At 37.3% G+C, this 21,559-nt stretch overlaps 1 protein-coding gene across 7 annotated transcripts in view; it reads right to left on the bottom strand.

Annotated features, from left to right (window-relative positions):
- The window catches only part of Sarm (sterile alpha and armadillo motif), a 727,304-nt gene that overhangs the window by 474,453 nt on the left and 231,292 nt on the right, over nt 1-21,559 (bottom strand). For 2 of the 7 annotated variants that reach the window (XM_067085037.1, XM_067085039.1), the window contains exons 1-2: nt 7,211-7,503; nt 4,691-5,685 (exon numbers count right to left, since the gene is read on the bottom strand). The exons of 3 other annotated variants lie outside the window; for them this stretch is intronic. In XM_067085037.1, coding sequence (XP_066941138.1) covers nt 4,691-5,350 — 660 coding nt within the window. In that variant the 5' untranslated portion in view covers nt 5,351-5,685; nt 7,211-7,503. Of the gene's footprint in view, nt 1-4,666; nt 5,686-7,210; nt 7,504-21,559 lie in introns of those variants that run through there. 2 more of the 7 variants (XM_067085035.1, XM_067085038.1) reach the window with 2 other exon arrangements.

Raw genomic sequence — 21,559 nt, 5'->3', positions numbered from 1 at the left:
TAGTTACTACATCTACGGGCAGAACCAACCTTGTTTCAGGGAAGCCCTTCCCACCCCCACTCTCTTTGGTGCCCTTTGGTGCTAGTAATGTCTTAACCCCCACAGTATTCTTTTCCAGGTAGTAAGTCATATCAATACCAAGTTCGGTTGAAATTGCTCAATGCGTTTCATGGTTATGCTGGAACATACATACATAAAAGTGCACACACACACATACAAACATCTATATATATATATATATATATATATATATATATATATATATATATATATATATATATATATATATATCACTACTAATAACAGACCTCCGTAAATTCCGATTTATATAGGTACTTAAAAAACTATGAACTCAAGTATTCACACGCATTTATATACATTCATACACAAATAATATGCATATAAGCATGCGATCAAAATATTGTATAAAAAAACTCTTCTTTCAATCTTATTAACAGGTGTGCAGGACAAAACCACACCTTTACATCATGTTAACGACGTGGAGGTACATCATCATGACGATCACATGTGCGCAAGTCACGATTCCATGAAGAGATGCCTCCAATACCCACTTGAAACTTTATGCTTCTAAACGCTCTAGAAGACATTCCAGCAAGAAGTTTCTTCAGTCTCACATCTATAGATACAGGAACTGGCAGATAGTTCTGCTGGCGAGCCTTGTCTTTTGAGGGTAAAGCTTTAAAGGCAATTTTTAAAGGTTGAATCTCTTTGAGATCGAGATTTTTAATGGTAAATTTTATTGTTAAGAGTGGTTTTATAAGGGTGGGTCTTTTTTTTGAGGATTAGTCTCAAGGGCAAGCATTTCTTCAGCGTGACTTTTAGAGTGAACTTTTTTTTTCAAGTGGGAATCTTTTTTACGGTGAATTATTTTTAAGGTGGGAATCTTTTTATGATTATTGTATTTCAGGGGATACTTCCCATGACTCTCCTCTTCATGCCTTAAAGGGGATGCGAAAGCAATCTATATTTATTCAAAATTCTAGGTCCGTGGATCTGAATAAAAGTCATTCCTTCAGAGAAACAGTTTGGGTCAAAGAACTCAGACAAACAATAAAAGCAAATTAACTATCAAATGAAAGATATATTTTCTACCTGTCACAGAACAGTATAATGGAACATTTTTACCTTCAGAAAACAAATTGCTTCTCATGTCAGTTGTAGCTACACCTTCGCACACACCTAGAATTATCTTAAGAATCTGTCCAACTTATTCCAAAATGTGGGTACTGCAAGATTACTAATGGCTGAATTGCAACGACGTACACAATTTCATACGATAAAAGACCGAGAGTGCAACTGCCACAACTCTACAGAGAGAGAGAGAGAGAGAGAGAGAGAGAGAGAGAGAGAGAGAGAGAGAGAGAGAGAGAGAGAGAGAGAGAATATCTGTAGAATTATTCCACCACTCCATAGGTGTGGGAATGCTTCAAGCTGAGACCCTACCCTACGTGAATCGGGACATTATATCTGTAATAATTATTGAAAGTGATGATGTCAGGCCTGACTTCAGAAATGCATATAATGTGCCAAATCTAGTCTAACTCGCGCTCTATAATGTGGTCGCTGCTGAGATGACTGGTGGCCTCGCATCTTAGTTCATACAACAGGATGTTCAGAGAGAGAGAGAGAGAGAGAGATTATTTCACAAGATCGTGAAGTTCGGCGACGACAGATATAATTGCCGAGGGGGTTAAACGACATCTGCCAAGTCTATACTCTCCAAAGTAAATTATGTATAAGGACTTTTACCTGCTCCCTGCTGCTAAGAAGAGAGGTTACGAAGACTTTAATTTTCTGAGAATCTTTTCAGAACATTTTATTACTTTGGTCGATTTTTGGCAACTTAATTGTACCTATACGAACATCCGTACTCCGCAAGCAAACTTTGTGCTGCTATTTGCCTCTGAATTAAATTATTTTTAATTCACAGATTACATAAAATATACGGGAGGCAAGCAAAAAAAACTTTACATGATGAGGAATTAATGGATGATACAAACTGAGTGATTTTCGCGAATAACACTGGTTCATGAAAACAAGCTGAATTTCTACACGAAACTTCAATGGAGAAAAAATTCTCTGTGGAAAAAAAAAGAGTCATCGAGAGTAATTCCAAGGTGTCAGACGAACATCGCCTCAAATAAATGAAGAAAAAAGAATTTAAGGCAGAAATTTACAACAAATCATTGATTAGTAAAATTATACAAAACCATGATTTTTGAAACAAAAAAATAATCGATTTTTTTTTGTTTTCTTTTAAAAGTCCTCATCACATGAAGCCTGAATCCATTAGATCTCTTGAAAAATGCCCACAGTTAATTCTAATATAATCAAATGATGCGCAAATCAATAATCTGTCATTTAAAACACTAAAAGGTTTATTAAATGTGAGAGACCATCATTCGCCCAATGATATTCCAACGTCAAATATTTAAATGAATAAGTCAAAAGTCAATGGTATTTGCAGCATGTGAGAACACTTAAACTCTGCGGCACATAGGAATTAAGGTCGAAGGCCTTGCCTTGATTTCTAACTATTCAAAATAGAGACGAAATAAAAATAATACTTTCTCGACTCAGCCCGTTGTCCTTACAAGGACCGACCCATCACTGGAAGTTTCACAAAACAACATCAGCTTACCAGACTCCCTAAAAATAACAGCCAATGTTGTGCAGTAAAACGTGAGTGAATGGGAAAGCAACTGCAAAAACTAAACGAAAAACAAAAAGCGAATACATTGGTTTTCCAATCGGTACACTTGATTCTTGCATCCTTTTCCGTAATATATGTTACTTTTATGTAGTAGAGGATGGTCGAGTGACCCATCTTTTGCTGACAATTATACTTCCGGGAAAAAATTCCCACAAATTTAGTACACTCAGGCATACACTGACACATTCGAACCACTAGCCTGCTAACTAGCAGTTCTCGACTGAGGAACAAGGAAGAAATGTACTTACAAACCTGTGGAGAGAAACTCGACGAGTTTTATTTTAAAGAAACCTTGGATTGTATGCCCCAATCATTTTGTTTTATTAATCCCTTGTTGTTCCCATAAACGGCATGTTTGAAGAACACGACAAAGCAATTCAAAATCCCACGATATATATATATATATATATATATATATATATATATATATATATATATATATATATATATATATATATATATATATATATATATACAGTATATGGCTATATGCCAACTCAACACAAACATGTGAGTATAAGTTTCTGTCGGTCCACCATGCAATGAAACTATCCTAATATCGAAAAATAGTTATCAGTTCCAAATTCTAAAAACACAAACAATGAGAGCCAAAAAGCGGCTGGACGCTACATGAAATTTTCCACATATATAAACAAACTAACTTTGCTTTGTCACAAGTAGATCAAATCCACAAAGGAACAAGCATAAGCATGAACGATGGTATGCGGGGTAAGTATTCGTGGCATGTATGTACTTGCTAGGGTATGCGTGTGCAATGAACACCATTTATACGCATTCAACAACTGCACAAATCATACTTAAGCGCTGAATCTAGAAGATATATAAGGAAATACTAAAAAGGTCCACGAGAGGAGCTATAATGTCTAAAAAGCGAAGGCTATATTCGTAACATTAAACATCAAAAACATAGAAGCTAAATGTATATACAGCATACAAAAATTCTCTTAAAAAACGGCATTATAAAAACAAGATCCATGCCCATTTTATACTTTTGAAAAAATATCTTTAAAAATATGGAGAAAAAATACTTTTTTTTTTTTTTAAAAATAATTACAGAAGACATTTTAAGGACTGAAAATAAATCATGAAGTGAAAATGAATAGAAGTCTTCATAATTTTACATGGGTATGGATGGTGCAAACTAAAAGGGTACGCGGAGGTCATCAGTTGCCCAATTCACACTTGCATCCTAACAGCAAAAGCACAGTTCGCTTGTGAGAAATGACAGGAAAATAAAACGCTGGCTTTGAAACTGACATTAATATTTGTGTTTATGCTACTAAGGAAACTTTTAATTTACTTCTACTGAAATATCTTATATGAAAAATCACAATAAAAATAAATGTATTTTTCTAACATTATAAAGGTTTAACTATTTATTACTTTATACCGTGAGAACATCAAAAGGTAAAAGTGAGAAACTCGAGTGAACTGGAAAAAAAGGAAAACATTAAGAGGTAGATAAAAGATCTTTTTCAATCGGTGTTCGTTTAAAGTGATGCCATGTCATTGCTGTTTTACTTAACGGAAATTAATTATGATGATAAACTCGTACTTATGAGTTCCGGAAGAAAAATACCTGAATAGTTATGTTATGAATTCTTCACCATCCCCACAATAGAATTTTATTAAAATGAAAGTCGGTCTGAAAGAGTATGAAAGGACCTCATCATCACTGGAACATAACCCAACAACACAGATGGTTTTACAACTGACAGGGAGCTGTGTCTCTAAACTACTTAACAAAACGAAAACGATAAAATGTCATAACCCTCATCAGAATCAACGAGAAGGAGAAGTGTGGTTTTGGGCGACTGAGGACCTCACGAAAAAGGCTTCAACAAAGAGTGACTAAAGCCCACACACACAGAGTACACCGTGACCACACACTATTGAAGGTGCAGTACTGACCCAGGTGGCGTGGCTCTTATATACCTTAGGAAGAGTCGAGGCGCTCCCTAGGGGAGGGGGAGTTATCGACGCCTTGTGGGGCGAGGATGGCTGAGAGACGCAAGTCCCTCGGAAACCACCTTCTCGCCCCTGGCCGGCGCCCATGCCGCCACTGCTATTACTCCCGCCTCCCGTAGGAGGCCAAGTCAGAGGCGTTCCGCTGGGATCGGGCTCGGGCGTGACCGTCGGGACCCAGCGAGAGTGGAAGTCGTCGGGTTCTTGGACCCAGAAGCCCTTGCTGTGGGGCGCCCGTGGACTGGCCGAAGACCCTCGCTGGGACGACCCGACGTAAGGCAAGTTGCTAAAGCCATTGCTGCTGCTGTTCAGATTCGGAATACTGCTGCTGTTGTTGTGGGTCAGTCGGCGGTTCCGCAAGCTGTTGCTCAAGTTATTGCTTATGTTGGCGTTGGCCAAATTGCTGGTTGACCCTCCGCCAACGTTACCGTCCCTGACCCAGGCGCCATTGGGGTCTCGCGACCAGCCTTTCCTGCGATCCACATCCATATCCCTGGTGCCATAACCCTTCTGGTTGGAACCAACACCGATCCCGCTGACGCGGGACGAATTCCCATTCTCAGTTCCAATGCTACCCCCTCCACCACCGCCGCCGCCGCCCCCGCCCCTCCCGTTGCGGTAAGGGAACATCAACGACGTCCTCGTCAGAGAGACCTGATCTCCTTTTGCTATTCCACAAAATAAATAACACTCAATGCAAATAAATTGCCACTTGCACACACTAACCAATTTCACCAAATTTAGCCCCCCTGGAGCGGTTGCTTTACCTTACGACAACTCCGTTAATACTCTATTTTCTATAATACGACTGATATGTTGATTAGCCATTGAAATATACTTCCTTTATGCATTCATGACTGACATGGTTTGCACTGCTACTATCGATTTGATATCACTCACGCAATTAAGTTCGACTTGTTCTGCTGGTCCTAAAGCTTCATTGTAAGTTACAAAAATCACAATCCCTAAAAAGGAAAAGAAAAACACTTATTATTTTATTGTGCACAGTTCTTTAAAAAAAAAAAAAGAAGAAAAATCAACAATGAAATAAATATCTTTCAATAAGTATATCTACGAGAACACTGAACCATCCGCCTAACTTTCATTTTCAGTTCTAGTGATTTCGTGATTATCAAACCTCCCCCCGTTGTCCCGAAACACATCTCTTTTCAAATCCGAATTCCATCTCGGGGAACTGGTTTGTCCACGTGTTCCCCGTAACCTCACAGAAACCAAATGACGCCCTTCAAAAGGCTGCATTGGGCCCTTCGTGAGAATGCAGAGCATGCCTTTGTAAGGAGAGAGACGTCGAGTCGCGGAGGGAGAGGAGGAATTGGAGGATACCAGCATGACGTTTGAAAATACCTTCGGTAAGCAATGGGTCTTGACGGTCTAGATCAGTGAACTGGGCTGAGAGGCATTAAAAACTAACAGGAGCATTATTCGCTGAACCCGGAATAAGAGGTTAAAGGAGTTCCGAAGCCCTCGTGGGTACGTGGTAAGGGCCCAGAGAGAGAGAGAGAGAGAGAGAGAGAGAGAGAGAGAGAGAGAGAGAGAGAGAGAGAGAGAGAGGTGGTAAGAGCTGTTTCCGAGAGGTACTGAATAAGGTGCTGTGGCCCATTTGGGAGACCAACACCAATGGGAGACCTCCCCCTCCCTTGGCTGGGATCCACACGTCTTCTCCTCCATTCCTCCTCCTCCTCCTCCACCACCTCCTCCTCCAATCATCGCCTCCCCATAACACCAACAATAACCCCACATCATACACGTTGCCCATCCAATACAGCCTATGTACATCAGTCTGAAGTCTCAACTTCACCTTCGGGTTAATTGCTGAACTTTATCTTTTTTTCTGAGTGACGGGTTTCACGCTTGTTTTCGATTTTCAATGGTTTATTTTACACTGTTGGCTCATTATAAATCAGCGCCTGCTTCGAGAATTAACAAGGTATATCCATTAAATCGCTGTCCTTTTATCCAATGCGGGATTAATCGCCGTCCTTTAAGCCGAAGACGGATCTGGATGTAATTAACATCCCATTATCGTTCACTATCGAGAAAAACCACGTCTAGAGTTCACGGAAATCCGCATGGCGAGGAATTCAGTAGAACCATTCAGTGGGAAACCGAAAGTTCAGTTCAGGCCAACTTTCACTCTCCGTTTCAGTAAATGAATGCATTTTCTGTACGGGCGCCATTCCGTCACAGTGAACTTTTCAACACATTTTGTGCACACAGAGGTACGGGTTCGTGCGCGCGTGCGTGCACAGGCAACAGAAAAGCAAACTACATCTACAAATTTCAGTCCACTGAGGAACCAAACCACTAAGCAATCTCAGGATTCTGATAATAAACACTCTTCTTCCCGAACGTTTACCAGAGTTTTTCAGTCCATTCCACAGGTTTTATGTCACAAAACAGTTCAGTACAAACACATACTACTATTATAAATCATACAAAGCTAAACAGGACGAAGTTACACATGACAACCTTTACTTAGGGTCAACGCAAAATCAACAGCACTCGTTTTGGTAAAGTCGCGAATCGAGAAAAAGTTCGAAGGAGACGGGAGAAACGAGCGTGAGAGCAAAAGCGTGCAGATGATGTTCGAAGGTGCGCGCACACTCTCCTCCAACCCTGAACCTCCTCCGCCAGCAACAACCAAACCTCAACTGGGGTACCTTACGAGCTGCCTGTCTACGAGATCCAACCCCTTGCCAACTCTTACCAGTCAGCCAGCCAGCCAGCCAGCCAGCTCTCGCTCACTCGCTCGCTACCTTCTGTCTCCGACACCGATGCCATCGCTTCTTTTTTATAGCCTTTTCTCCGTCTCCACGCTGCCTTGCTGCTTTTCTCGCAGTCATAGAGCCTCCTCACATGACGAGTGTACTCGTGAAAAACGCCAAAGAAGACTGATTCAGTTCTCTTCCCACGATGCCAAGATAAAATGATGGCAATGACTGGGGTAATCTGAGTGAAACTTCCAGAGTGATCTGTACCTTTCGAGGCAGTCTCCTGTGCCCAATGCGTCTGTGAAATACAAAGATGGAGCAGATCTTGACTGAAATAAAGCTACAGATCTGCTTTTAAGAGTCGGAGGAATTGTATATGTTAAACTCTTTTCAAAGTAAAAGATATCACGAATGTTTAAATCCGTTTCAAAGTAACAGAAATCGTAGGTATCTAAATCTGTTTCACAGTAAGAGAAATGATAGATATTTAAATCCGTTTTAAAGTAACAGAAATCGTAGGTATCTATAAGTCTGTTTCATAGTAAGAGAAATGATAGATATTTAAATCCGTTTTAAAGTAACAGAAATCGTAGATATTTAAGTCTGTGGCATAGTACTGTTTCAGAGTAAAAGAAATCGTAGATTTTTAAATCCGTTTCAAAGTAAAAGAATTGTAAATACTGAAATGCGTTTCAAGGTAACAAATATATTAAATCTAAGAAAAAAAGAGGGAAAATAACTAAAACTTATGGATTACCAAAAAACATAAAAGAATTGTTTCAAGTTTCAAAATGCACTCATCTTCACTGTTACTCTGACTATTATAAAAAAAGCGTAAACCTAAAATTAATGATGAATAATATGACGAATAATTCCTCATTTTAAATAATAATAATAATAATAATAATAATAATAATAATAATAATAATAATAAATAATAATAATATAATAATAATAATAATAAATTTACACCTCAAATCGGGATCGAACCCAGGACTTTCGAGTGACAGTCTATTGGTTTCTAAACTTTGGAGTCTTATAAATGGCGAGAGGATGGAAAATTTAATTAAACTATACTCAAAGAAAGAGGCACGCTAAAAATTACCTGGATATTAATGATACTTATAGTAATTATGACAATGATTAAAGAGACGCAACAAACAACAATGACTAAAAACTGGAGATTAAAAAAAAAAAAAGTAATACCCCCAACAAAAATAAGACATTAAAATGCTTTTGGATTCAGTCCAGTACTAAATCAGTATGAGAGAGAGAGAGAGAGAGAGAGAGAGAGAGAGAGAGAGAGAGAGAGAGAGAGAGAGAGAGAGAGATTACGTTCGACCTTGACAAAATGCAAATTAACAGCACAAAATTGTGTTTCTTAAGACTTTTGTTACATATGATGATGAAGAGAGAGAGAGAGAGAGAGAGAGAGAGAGAGAGAGAGAGAGAGAGAGAGAGAGAGAGAGAAAGTTGCGCACGTAAGTTATTTCTGTTCAGAAGACACAGCACTATGAATTACTGTAACAAATAAGAGAGAGAGAGAGAGAGAGAGAGAGAGAGAGAGAGAGAGAGAGAGAGAGACGTTCGACCTTGACAAAATGCAAATCAACAGCATAAAATTGTGTTTCTTAAGACTTTATTGCATATGATGATGAAGAGAGAGAAAGAGAGAGAGAGAGAGAGAGAGAGATTTATGTTCGACCTTGAGAAAATGCAAATTGACAGCTTAAGATTGGGTTTCTTATAACTTTTGTTAAATAAGATGAGAGAGAGAGAGAGAGAGAGAGAGAGAGAGAGAGAGAGAGAGAGAGAGAGAGAGAGAGAGAGAGAAAATTGCGTCAACAAGTTATTTCTGTTCAGAAGACACAGCACTATGAATTACTGTAACAAATAAAGAGAGAGAGAGAGAGAGAGAGAGAGAGAGAGAGAGAGAGAGAGAGAGAGATCACGTTCGACCTTGACAAAATGCAAATCAACAGCACAAAATTGTGTTTCTTAAGACTTTTGTTACATATAGATGATGATGATAATATGGATTAGAGAGAGAGTTAAATGCCTGAGATAATTGCCACGTGAGTTATTCCTGTTCAGAAGAATATGTGAATTACTGTAACAAATAAAAATAAAAACATACAAAACAGTCTCAACAGAGTAATGCGCGGGACATCCAACTCGAGTTTTGTTCTCGTTTCCTAAATAAAAGAAAAGAGTTAATTTTTGTGCCGCGATGGTACCGCAGAAAATGAAGAATATTTAGGGCATTAGCCTGTCATAATATGGACCAGCAGTAGTTAAATGCCTGAGATAATCGCCCTGATTGCTTTCCCTGCAAGAATATGTCAAAGGCGTTCCTTTGAAGTTCTTTCCTGTCTCTAATGAAGAGTTGAAAAGAATGTATTTCTTTTAAACAAAATTTTTCCCATTTTTAGTATACTATAAATACGAAAATGAGATTGAAGTGAACCTAATATATAATAATGAAAATAATACAAGTGCTAACATAAAATTAAACTAACATACAATAATACCGACTATTTAACAACTCAGATTAAATAATGACAATAATGTTAATACCGAAAAAATAACATTAATAAAGCAAATACTGAAAAAAATAAAACTAACATAAAACAGCACCGCATATTTAACACTCAGGATAAAAATTCCAATAACACAAATGCCAAAATGAAAAAAAAACTAAAGCTATTTTTAAATTAAATCACATGCTTGATACCTAACTGATGTACCAATACACCCATAATCAAATAAATTAGGACAAATATCTGATGCTGTCATCGAAGAAGCTCTTCAGTTGAAACCATTCAAGATTATTTCTAACTACAACGATTTAAACTTATGTTCCAACACTGCTTATAAGAAATTACTATGATGAAAATGCCATTGACGACAAAAACAATGAATGTAACAAAAAATGAGGATGAATATATCAAATTTTCGCTTTAACATGATATATACACCAACGAATTTTAAACAGTAGATACTCGGAGATCTACGTTAACAATAATAGAAAAAATCCACAATTATATAGTAAATATATTACTATGTAATATATTTACTATATAACTGGATTTTTATTACACAGATTGTTTTTCACGAAATTGTGAATCTATTAGCAATAACAGAAAAATTAGTAATGAAAGAGGAGTCCTGTAATTTACAACCAAGAGAGATGAATGCGTCACAACAAAAGTCTGTTAAGAACAATTTGCTAAAATGTAAACAGTACTGAATCTTTAATATAGTATTTTACTGGAGCAGATTAGCTCGTTTAAAGGTTTATGGAAGACAGGAGAGCAATAAACTTTTATATAAATTATGTGACCTACCCTATAAATCAAGAGGTGAACGAAATCAAGGTCGCAATTGGTAAGCAACAATAATGTAGCCCAGGCCAAGCTCTGTGGCGCATTTCACGAAGAAGCTCTCAGAGACTAATTTGCAGCAGACGCTCGCAGACTAACATCAATTGCGAACGAAAAACACAGTCAGATCCAGATTTACAATATACATTAGCAGCTGTGAAATGTGAGGGTTTCTTTTATTTTTTATAATAACAAAAACAGATATCTATTAACATTCAGCATGTATATCAGATAACGGAATTTTGTGTTATTGTGAAATACAAAGAAATACGTTTGAAATTACTATAAATATGTAACAAAAGTAACAAATGCAGAGGTATAAAAGAAGGCTAAACCTCACAATAAATCTCAGCCCTGTAGGAATATTGCTTTTACAAAGCACGTGGCAAGTACGCATTCCGCTCAAACTTATCAGCACTATAAGCAACTAGTTCTCTCTATTAAACACCCCTTCAATTCCCAAACTCTTTATATTTTTAACTTCATTTTACCGACGTTAACTCACTAAGTTCCTTAACTGTTTACATTTCCGATTCCCCCTCAATCACTCAAAATATCGTAAAATACCGACATCACATCCTTCAATAGAACGACCATTTGTCGAATGCCGTTACCTTCGTGGTAATGAAGATTTGAAAATCAATGGCCTTTACATATAAATCTAATTGCAATGTCTGAGAAAATATGATATTAATGTTCAACACTCATAAATTACATCTGTACGATATTAGGTTTCATGGTATGTGAGCTGAATGGCCTTGGTTATAAATAATGATGTTACACTGAAGGAGAATGAGGCGGACGGACACGCATGCGCGCACAACGTTAGAGTATGACTCCTTCACTAAGGTAATAATATATTTCAAATATTTTGTTCTCATTCAGTTAGAACGTCCTTACTTTGTATGGCTAAGAGTCAAGTAGTCTTCCCGTTAAATTTAACTGTTATAACAACAGTAGCAATAAATAGTAACTATAAGAAAGAAATAATACATTAATGTTACAATATAAATGAATATATTACATTCAATAAGAGCACGAACAAGTAAAAAAGAAGAGGTAGATATACGATACTTACTAACAAATTGCTTGACTGAGTTCATCTCTAAGCAGTCATTATGACGTCAGCAGTAGTACTCACCTGGGAAAAAAGGAAAGAAACATGTGAGAAATCCTGCACTATTACTGCGTATTTTTTTAATACTCTGAAATATTGTACATTAGAAATTATATCACAGGAACGTCTTCAGAAGATGCAAGTTTTCCCAGAATAAGTGTCTAAATAAAGTCTATTCACATCTTTCATGAAAAAATAAATAAATAGAAACAGTACTTAAAAGCAATATAAATTAACAATTATACCTTTCAAGAAAATAAAGTTCAAACACCCTACTCATACTTCCTATATCTTTACACTAGGAGTATTTTCCAACTTCTCTATAAAAATGACAAGCAGAAATGACTGACTGATCAAAAACAAACTTAGAGTAAAACTCGGCTAAAAATGGAAAACCACAAAGAGCTAAATTAGCTAAATTAATGCACATCACCCTAACAGGCATAAAATTGACTAAACCCCCTATTATACGAATATCTTGATAATCTCCGACTCTGTGAATAATAGACCCGGCACACATAAAAAAAAGAGCTTTAAACAAAGCATGAGTTAGGAGATGGAAAAAAGTCAAAGCGGCCCACCCCAGCCTTAAAATAGTGATTAGAACACCCAACTGATGCATGTCAGTTTATGTTGTAATTGAGCAAGAGAGCAGCGGCATATTATATCGGCCTTGAGGCTCAGTCATTCATACAGGGAGGTACAACAGGATACGTCCAAATGCCATGTGCAATCGTGGGAAGTCACAGACAATCAGTAAAATGACTCACGATATCTTACTGGCGAATGCTATTGGCCACAAACAAGAAAATCAGTCGTAGGGAGGTTTTCACCCAGCACAAAATCATGGATATGACTGGTTAGGTCATGAGTAGTCAAAGAGTGTCATGAATTGTCTCAAATCGGTTGTAGACGGTCGTGCAACAGACTGGCGATGAGCTGAAATGGAAATCTGCGCTATGTTTCTAAAGGATGCTCAAGAAAAATATCTGGACAAATGGCCCAGGGACCAACCAGCAAAAAGCTATGGGGCTCTCAGCCTTTCAATTCCCGGCTACGCATTTGACAGTGAGAAGAAAAGGCAGCCGGGGAAGTTTGGCCACGAAAAGAAGACAGAATTCTCACCTCCAGCATATCAAGGACAAAGAGGGAAGAGCAGCAACACAAACAAGCAACTAGAGGTGGTTCTCATACATATGGCAAGGCAAGCGTCAGCCACATAAACTGCAAGACCAAGGAAGTGGGGCTTTTAAGAGGGGCCCATAATTCATACATCGCCTAGCTCACTGGAATGGCATAGAACTCTTGCACTTGCTGGACAACTTGTGGCATAGTTTCCTGATGAATGCCATCTAGATGATAATTCAGCACTAAGATAGTGAAGCACTAGAAGCAGACCACGTCGTCCGGCATCTACACCACCTCCCACCACCTTTGGTGCCACAGTGATGTCTTGCTTGCAGTAAGACCAGCCATGGCAGAAGCAGTATTTCAGGGCCATGCCAAAGCACGTGGTCTTGTCTCCACACCCCTGGGGTCACCTGATGATCAGTCCTTCCTTCTTGATCCAACAAAACATTTTTCAGAACTGAGTACCTAGCTCATCAGGTTATGAAGCCCCAGGAATAACAAAACACGTTCCTGTTTTTGTTGGAAAAGGCCAACCAAACACTGTAACCTGATTGCCAGAATACTAAACGCAGTCTCAGCGATGTATCTTGTCCTTGACAGGCTATGGTGGAATATTCGTCTCACCACATTCAGGCTGTGCTGAGAATAGAGGTTCTGGATTGGTCTCTAATGCTTCTTTGAGAACCAGAGCAGTTAATACTACAAAGTCTGATAGCGAACAACTATCTTCCACGTCACAGTGAATAAATTTACAGTCCACATCTGAAAGTCCACCAAGATAATGAAGGAGAAACCTTTACAGTTCGTACACTGTGCCAGAGTTCAGGTTCAGGGAGCCTGTATGGCAATTTGCTTCCAGTCTAGAACACCAGTAATGTTAAGCTCTACTTTGTATCCAATATCTCAGCTATCCCACTAGCCATCCTGTGCTGTAGGAAGGGGCACAACTTCTAGTATATACTCACTGATGACTACTTCACACACTTCTGTCACAAACCTGGCTATAGCTCAGAATACAGCAACTGTTTCCAGTTGTAAAGAGTCTGGGTGTTATGACACCCTTCAGTCCTGGAGGTACAGGACCACTAAATTTTGTAATATGTTTAGTCAGTCTTAGCTTAGGTCGTCAAGGAGTTCCTAGAACACTTACGGTTCCAGCCACAATATTTAGAGGAAGTTGCCAAATTTTCTCCTCTCAGTCCTGCCATACAGTTAGCATACTGTACAAAATCGGTTCTTCTTCTTGGCCAAGGACAGGTCCAATATTGTCTGCTTTAGTACCTCTTCTCCTGTCACGCAGCAATAACAGCACAGCTGCAGCATAGAATATTATCTCTCTATGTAAGTCTATAACCCCTTGAATAATCTCCAACATTCTTTGTGGGACAGCCATGATGTAGATGTGCTTACCCAACGCATCAACACAGGAAAGGATTATAAACACCTTTTACGATCTCACTGCCATCATTGTACAATAGTCCTGGATAGTCTTATATAGACACTGGCAGATGTGTGATAGTCTCAAAAACGTCTTATGAGCTCATGTAAGACCTGGCGCACCATATGACAGCAACTCTTATTTGGTCAAAACATTGCAAACAATCGCCAGGACCGCCTGTTATCTGCAATTAGACGCAGTCGCAGTAGCCAGGTCTTAACAGGATAAAAAAAAAATACGCATATCATTATGACTAAAAATTGTGATTCGGTTCCTTAACTGCCTTATTTCTTAAGATTTCTCTGTAACAATGTTCTAAATTATTTTTGGGGACATTACGAGTATATGACCTAACTAAATGAATAGTAAACACTGCACCTTAAAGTGTAGTTTTTTTTTATGTCAAAATGAATAAATAATCAATGAGAGTTGAATACGATCCAGATGAAGCGAAACTCGTCTTGTGAGGAACTGTAGCACAAGAATAAACTTTTAACCTTTCTTTCATGCATTATTCGCAACGTTTCCAACCCATGCCCACCTTTAGGGTCTGTAAAAATTACAAACACATTCATGCAAAGTAATGAAGACGATAAAATCAACACTATCTAAAAACTATACGATACCAAGTTAAATAAGATCATTTTCCCGCTGAAGTAGAGGTGCAAAAATTCAACATGAATTTCTCCGTGAAGGGCTCCAATAATCTTATCCCTATCTCCATACCCAATTGGGGATGTTAAACATAGATTAGTTTGTCATGATAAACGTATGAAAACCTTCGGAGGTTCTCGACAACAGGGACTATTCAAATGGAATGTTAATGTCTCAGAAGTCGATGCAAAGCAAGCTATTAAAACCACCACTTCAAGCGGTCGCTACTTACCTTGCATTAGTAAGGAGGGAAAGACAGGGAAAAATTATTCATGTTCGTACAAAAGCAATGCGGTTGTTTAAAGGTGGGAAGAGATAATTAGGGAACGAGGTGTTCCCTTCTTTTTTTGTTTGTTACGCACGTAAAAGTTAGAATATCAGTATGCGTACATACGTATATATAAATATCACACACACACACACACACACACACACACACACATATATATATATATATATATATATATATATATATATATATATATATATATATATATATATATATAAAGTACAGTATATATATTGATGCACACTCATCGCAACACAAGCTGCCCGTCCTTATATTCTGGGCATTTTTCCCCCTTCTGTCAGAGAACTATCTTTGAAAGGTAATCTCGAAGCAGAGCAACTCTAGATTTCAAGAAATGATTTGTCTTAGCCTAGCACTAATTCGGCCACCTGCTTCCTGCGCATGTCAGAGAATTATCTTTGAAAGATAATCTCGAAGCAGAGAAACTTATGATTTCAAGAAATGATTTGTCTTAGACTAGCACTAATTCGGCCAGCTGCTTCCAGCGTACGGCATGTGAGAATGTACGGAGAACTCAAGTGCATGCAATCCGCTCCTCACCCCGAGGAATGCAAACCACCTGGGAAGCCAATAAAGCTTTGTGATAATGAACATGACTCTAAAAGGAACACAGTAACGTCCATAAAGTCTTTTTCGAGTATAATGGGGGCAAAGAGGGCCATCAGATAAAATAAAAGTGAGGAACAGAAAGTCATCTTTGGTGGGGACAGGGACGGAAGAAGCAAGCATACTGGGTAGGAAACCTCCCCAAACCGACGGCCTAAAAAATGATGTTGTATTATGCTATTGTATTATGGAAATTTAGGAGAGAGAGAGAGAGAGAGAGAGAGAGAGAGAGAGAGAGAGAGAGAGAGAGAGAATGTTAGACCTTGATAAAATGCAGATTAACAGCTTCATATTGTGCTGATTATGGCTTTTGTTACATATGTGAGAGAGAGAGAGAGAGAGAGAGAGAGAGAGAGAGAGAGAGAGAGAGAGAGAGAGAGAGAGAGAGAGAGATGAATATCACGTTAGATCTTGACAAAATGCAGATTAAAAGCCTCAAATTGTGTCGGTCATGACTTTTGTTACATGTGATGATGGTGATGATGATGATGGTGAGAGAGAGAGAGAGAGAGAGAGAGAGAGAGAGAGAGAGAGAGAGAGAGAGAGAGAGAGAGAGAAGAAATTCACGTTAGATCTTGGTGATATCAGATTAAAAGGTTCAAATTTTGTTGGTCATGACTTTGGTTACATATGATGATGGTGATGATGATGATGAGAGAGAGAGAGAGAGAGAGAGAGAGAGAGAGAGAGAGAGAGAGAGAGAGAGAGAGAGAGAGAGAGAGATAAGATATCATTGCATTCATAAGATGCAGACACCAATATTCACACAATCTTTGCAATTTATAAGAATGCTTAGATTTACAGTATATAGCAGTAAACACAAATTTTTATTGCTACAGACTTAACACGTAAGATGTTAATTCTGTATTATATAATCTCTGCTTGTAATCTCGAAACACCCAATTCTTCAAACATATTATTATAGAGACCTTCAGTTCTCTCTCTCTCTCTCTCTCTCTCTCTCTCTCTCTCTCTCTCTCTCTCTCTCTCTCTCTCAAAAGCAGACCACTATTTATTCAAGGGCATTGGGTAAACTTGCTTTCTTTCATTCTGCCAAACTTAGCATTTCCATTGCTGGGCAGAATCTGCAAAACAATTTAAACCTGGACTATTTGGAAAAACACGGCCAAAGCAAAGGAAAATAACAAAAGGCAAACAAAAAAAAAATTACAAAAAATATCTCACCGGTTTGAACAAAAAATTCCTCCAGAAGAGGGGACAACATACTTTATTGCATCTATATCTGTACTACAGTTTTGTTTTCAACACTGCAATCACTGTGGCAATTGCACGATAAAGATATTTCTACAGTACCCTTAGTATTCTAGTCACTATGCAGAGAACCATACGCAGTATTTGCTTCTATCTTGAAACAATTTGTATACCTGTTTCAAAAGCGTTTGTGTTACTATTTCAGAACAAAACCAAAAAATAATATAATAATTTCCATTCCACTGATATTTTTTTTAATACTAAACCTGCAATACAAATGTTCATAAACTAGCAATAACGATACAGTAAAATTGTCGACAAAAATAATTTATACCGAGCTTCATGCAAAGTGTCTTTATTTCCCTGGGTCAAGCCAGCGCGATTAACTCTTCGAAGGGAATAAAAAAAATACATATTAAAAAAAGAGTATAGAGATAAGCAAACGAAAAATATATTGAGAGAAAGAATAAGATAACAAGAATCTTGAAAAGATTATAGGGATACGGAAAAGAAAAGAAAGCTTGAGAAATAAGGAAGACCTCGAGAATTTTGTTTTCTTCATCACGACAATAATAAAGCATTTGCCAAACTGCATAAACAAATTCCTGGCACCACTAAATCCTTTTCAAGTTCGTTTGCCATTTCATGTGCAAACACACTATTCTACACCTCTCTCTCTCTCTCTCTCTCTCTCTCTCTCTCTCTCTCTCTCTCTCTCTCTCTCTCTCTCTCTTTGATGCTCACATGCGTGCACTTGTGTGTAACATTCAAAAAGGTGCTAATTACAGCAGAATGGCAAACGCCAATGTAGGAAAAAAATTATTTAATATTTTTGATATATGTACAAAATAAAACAACGGCATAACACCAAAAATATTAAAAATCATAAGGCAAGCTATATATATATATATATATATAAGAACCTGAATAGTGAATAGTGAAGAGCGCTTATTTTTTTTAGTTGAGATCAAATCGTGTCTGATGCAAAGAATCATTAAACGAGTCTATAATGCATATATTGCAAAAGAAAAAAACCACTGAAAACATATATCAAAAATTATAAAAAAATTTCACGAAAGCGTGTGGATAAGAACCTAGATTTAAAAGGATGTAGGGCCTATATATATATATATATATATATATATATATATATATATATATATATATATATATATATATATATATATATATATATATATATATATATATAAAGATAAAGGCCCATAAAACACTATCTGAACATTTGCAACCATATATTTTGAGCAATTCCTTCTGTGCCCCTGTTCATTGGTAAAATATTTTACCAGTTATCAGGGTCACAGAAGTGCTCGAAATATATTGTTGCAACGTTCAAATAGTGTTTTATGGGCCTTTTCATCTTCATATTATACTTTGGTGTTACAGTAAAAGACATTCACACACACACACACACACATATATATATATATATATATATATATATATATATATATATATATATATATATATATATATATATATATATAATAAAATCGTCCTATTCTGCAACGGCAAAACAACATTTCTTCTCCATGCAAGCAAGATCCAGAACACTAGCGCCAAGCAAAACAAAGGCAACTTTGGATATCGAATATCAGTATCATGAATTGTAAAATGAAGAGCAGAGGAGAGAGACCCTTGAAGAAAGGAGGTAGTGAAAGGTCAAGTACAGACAGCAACGTGATACAGCTATTTCTACCTATCCATCAAGTACATGCTAGGATGGAGGACCTCCCGGGATGAGCTCCGCGCGTCGGTGAAGGTTCCTGGTCGTTAGGAAATGTTTTAGATGATGTAAAAAAATTTCATCAGTAGTGGAGATCTCACTTTTGTTAGAGTGAGTACGAGAGCCACAAACAGGCAAAAAGAATCGCTTCTTTGTTACAGTTATTAATTATTTCTCATTCAATTAGTAGAGCCATTGAAGAACACTGAATTCTCCCTTGAGCTCTGAATTCAGTGTTCTACATTGAATTCTCCCTTGTATACACACAAGGGAGAATTCATTGAAGAACACTGAATCCTCCCTTGTGCACTGAATTCTGTGTTCTACACTGAATTCTCCATTTTATATACACAAAGGAGAATTCATTGAAGAACACTGAATCCTCCCTTGTGCTCTGAATACAGTGTTCCACACTGAATTCTCCCTTTTATACACACAAGGGAGATTTCACTGAAGAACACTGAATTCTCCCTTGTGCTCTGAATTCAGTATTCCACACTGAATTCTCCCCTGTATACACACAAGGGAGAATTCACTGAAGAACACCGAATTCTCCCGTGTGTGTATACAAGGGAGATTTCAGTGTTCTTCAATGAATTCTCCTGAATTCTCCCTGTATACACACACGGGAGAATTCATTGAAGAACACCGAATTCTCCCTTGTGTCTATACAAGGGAGATTTCACTGTTCTTCAATGAATCTTCCCTTATATACACACAAGGGAGAATTCAGTGTTCTTCAATGAATTCTCCACTGAAGAACACTGAATTCTCCCTTGTGTGTATACAAATGCCCATGAATATACCAAGTTATAAAATGAAAAAAGATAAAGACGTGGAGTAAAAAGGATTGCAAAGAAGAGAAAAGAACGGATAATAATGACGGATAAACACGGTTAGCTCCCGGTGGAAAGATGGATGACTGTTATGAAGTGGCCTGGTTCTGCGGAGAAAATGGATGAGGATCCGTTGGAAAAACAGGCGTAAAAACTTTATGAAGACAGGGGTGAATGGTACATATGTAATGTTAATGCAACTTTGGAGCACATATACGAAGCGATAATATGAGGATAAACTTTGCAGTGACCGCAGCCTAAATTTTCCAGAAGAGAATCTCTTTTAGAAGAAACATGAAAATAAATGAGGCTATTTGTCTGTTCAGTTCAATAAAAAAAAAAAAAGTTGGGGTGAAATACAAACAGTATTTTTCATTATCAATATCCATCGCTGTCAGTGTCTCTCTCCCTGGTTTACAAAAGTAAAATGAAAAACAAAGTTAAACTGACATTGAAGTTAAACTGACATTAAAATCGATTCCTTCCTTGGAAGATATGCTTCCTAGCCCTAGAGCGGTAAATGCTGATAGGAGAAAAAGCCTCTTAATTAATCTTCAAATATTGAAGCGCAAAATAAAATAAATGCCATAATGGGATTAATGCTTCTAAAATTACATAAACGCCAAAATCTTATTAGATAAATCTTGAATTTACTTAAATTTATCACTAAATGCATTTACCAAATGTCCAAGAGTCTTAACATATTGATCATTGCTTTGTTTTTTTGTCGTTCATTATCATAATAAATATCATTAATACTAATAACATCATCATGGCATTATAAAGCTATAAAGAAACAAAACTAACAGTTCAGTATTTAATTGTTATTTATCATCAAGATGAAACATAAAACATGTCGCAAGAGTAAAACATGATCTTTGAGGCTAGAATACCAAGTGTAACATATTGCAAAGGAAATTTGTTAAAACTAACAGTTGCAAAAAGTTCGGTGCACATTCAAGTAAATCCACACAACTTCTCGGATTTATACGATTCACATCAAAGCAATTTTCAGCTTCTCTGAGGAAAATCTCATGTTTTTTATCTTTTTTTCCAAACGAACCCAACGACCTTAAAGCATCTGGCATAAGGGATGATGGATTTAGCATAAATCTGGACAAATATAGGGAACACCGACGCTTTTACGCTAAGGAACAGGTTTAGGGCGAAGAAGTGTTGATAGGGTGTGGAGGAGAGAGCGAATCAAAATTATCGTTCTAAGATGGAGGTTCGTACAATTCTCCGGATTGTCTTTTCGATGTGAAATATATCACGGTCTTACAAAACAGCAAATGAAGGAGAAGAGGAATAAGACCACATTACAAGCTAGCATACATATTAAGGAGACGATGAATAACTACACTCATGCTTCAGCAAATATGAAAATCTGATAACAAACCCTTGCTAGCAACTAAAAAAAAAAAAGGAAAAGGAAATGAAGAAAGTACATTTCACATGTTTTACCATCTTGAGGACACAGATCGAATGAGTCATTACCCTGCATCATGACCAAAATCTCATCAATGAATTCCTTAGAACTGCAATATCTCATCAATGAATTCCTTAGAACTGCAATATCTCATCAATGAATTCCTTAGAACTGCAATATCTCATCAATGAATTCCTTAGAACTGCAATATCTTATCAATGAATTCCTTAGAACTGCAATATCTCAT

This window comes from Macrobrachium rosenbergii, chromosome 3 (genome assembly GCF_040412425.1).
Source record: "Macrobrachium rosenbergii isolate ZJJX-2024 chromosome 3, ASM4041242v1, whole genome shotgun sequence".
NCBI classification, from domain to species: Eukaryota; Metazoa; Arthropoda; class Malacostraca; order Decapoda; family Palaemonidae; genus Macrobrachium; species Macrobrachium rosenbergii.
Note: the sequence above shows the minus strand (reverse complement) of the source record. Positions and strands in the feature narration are given on the sequence as shown.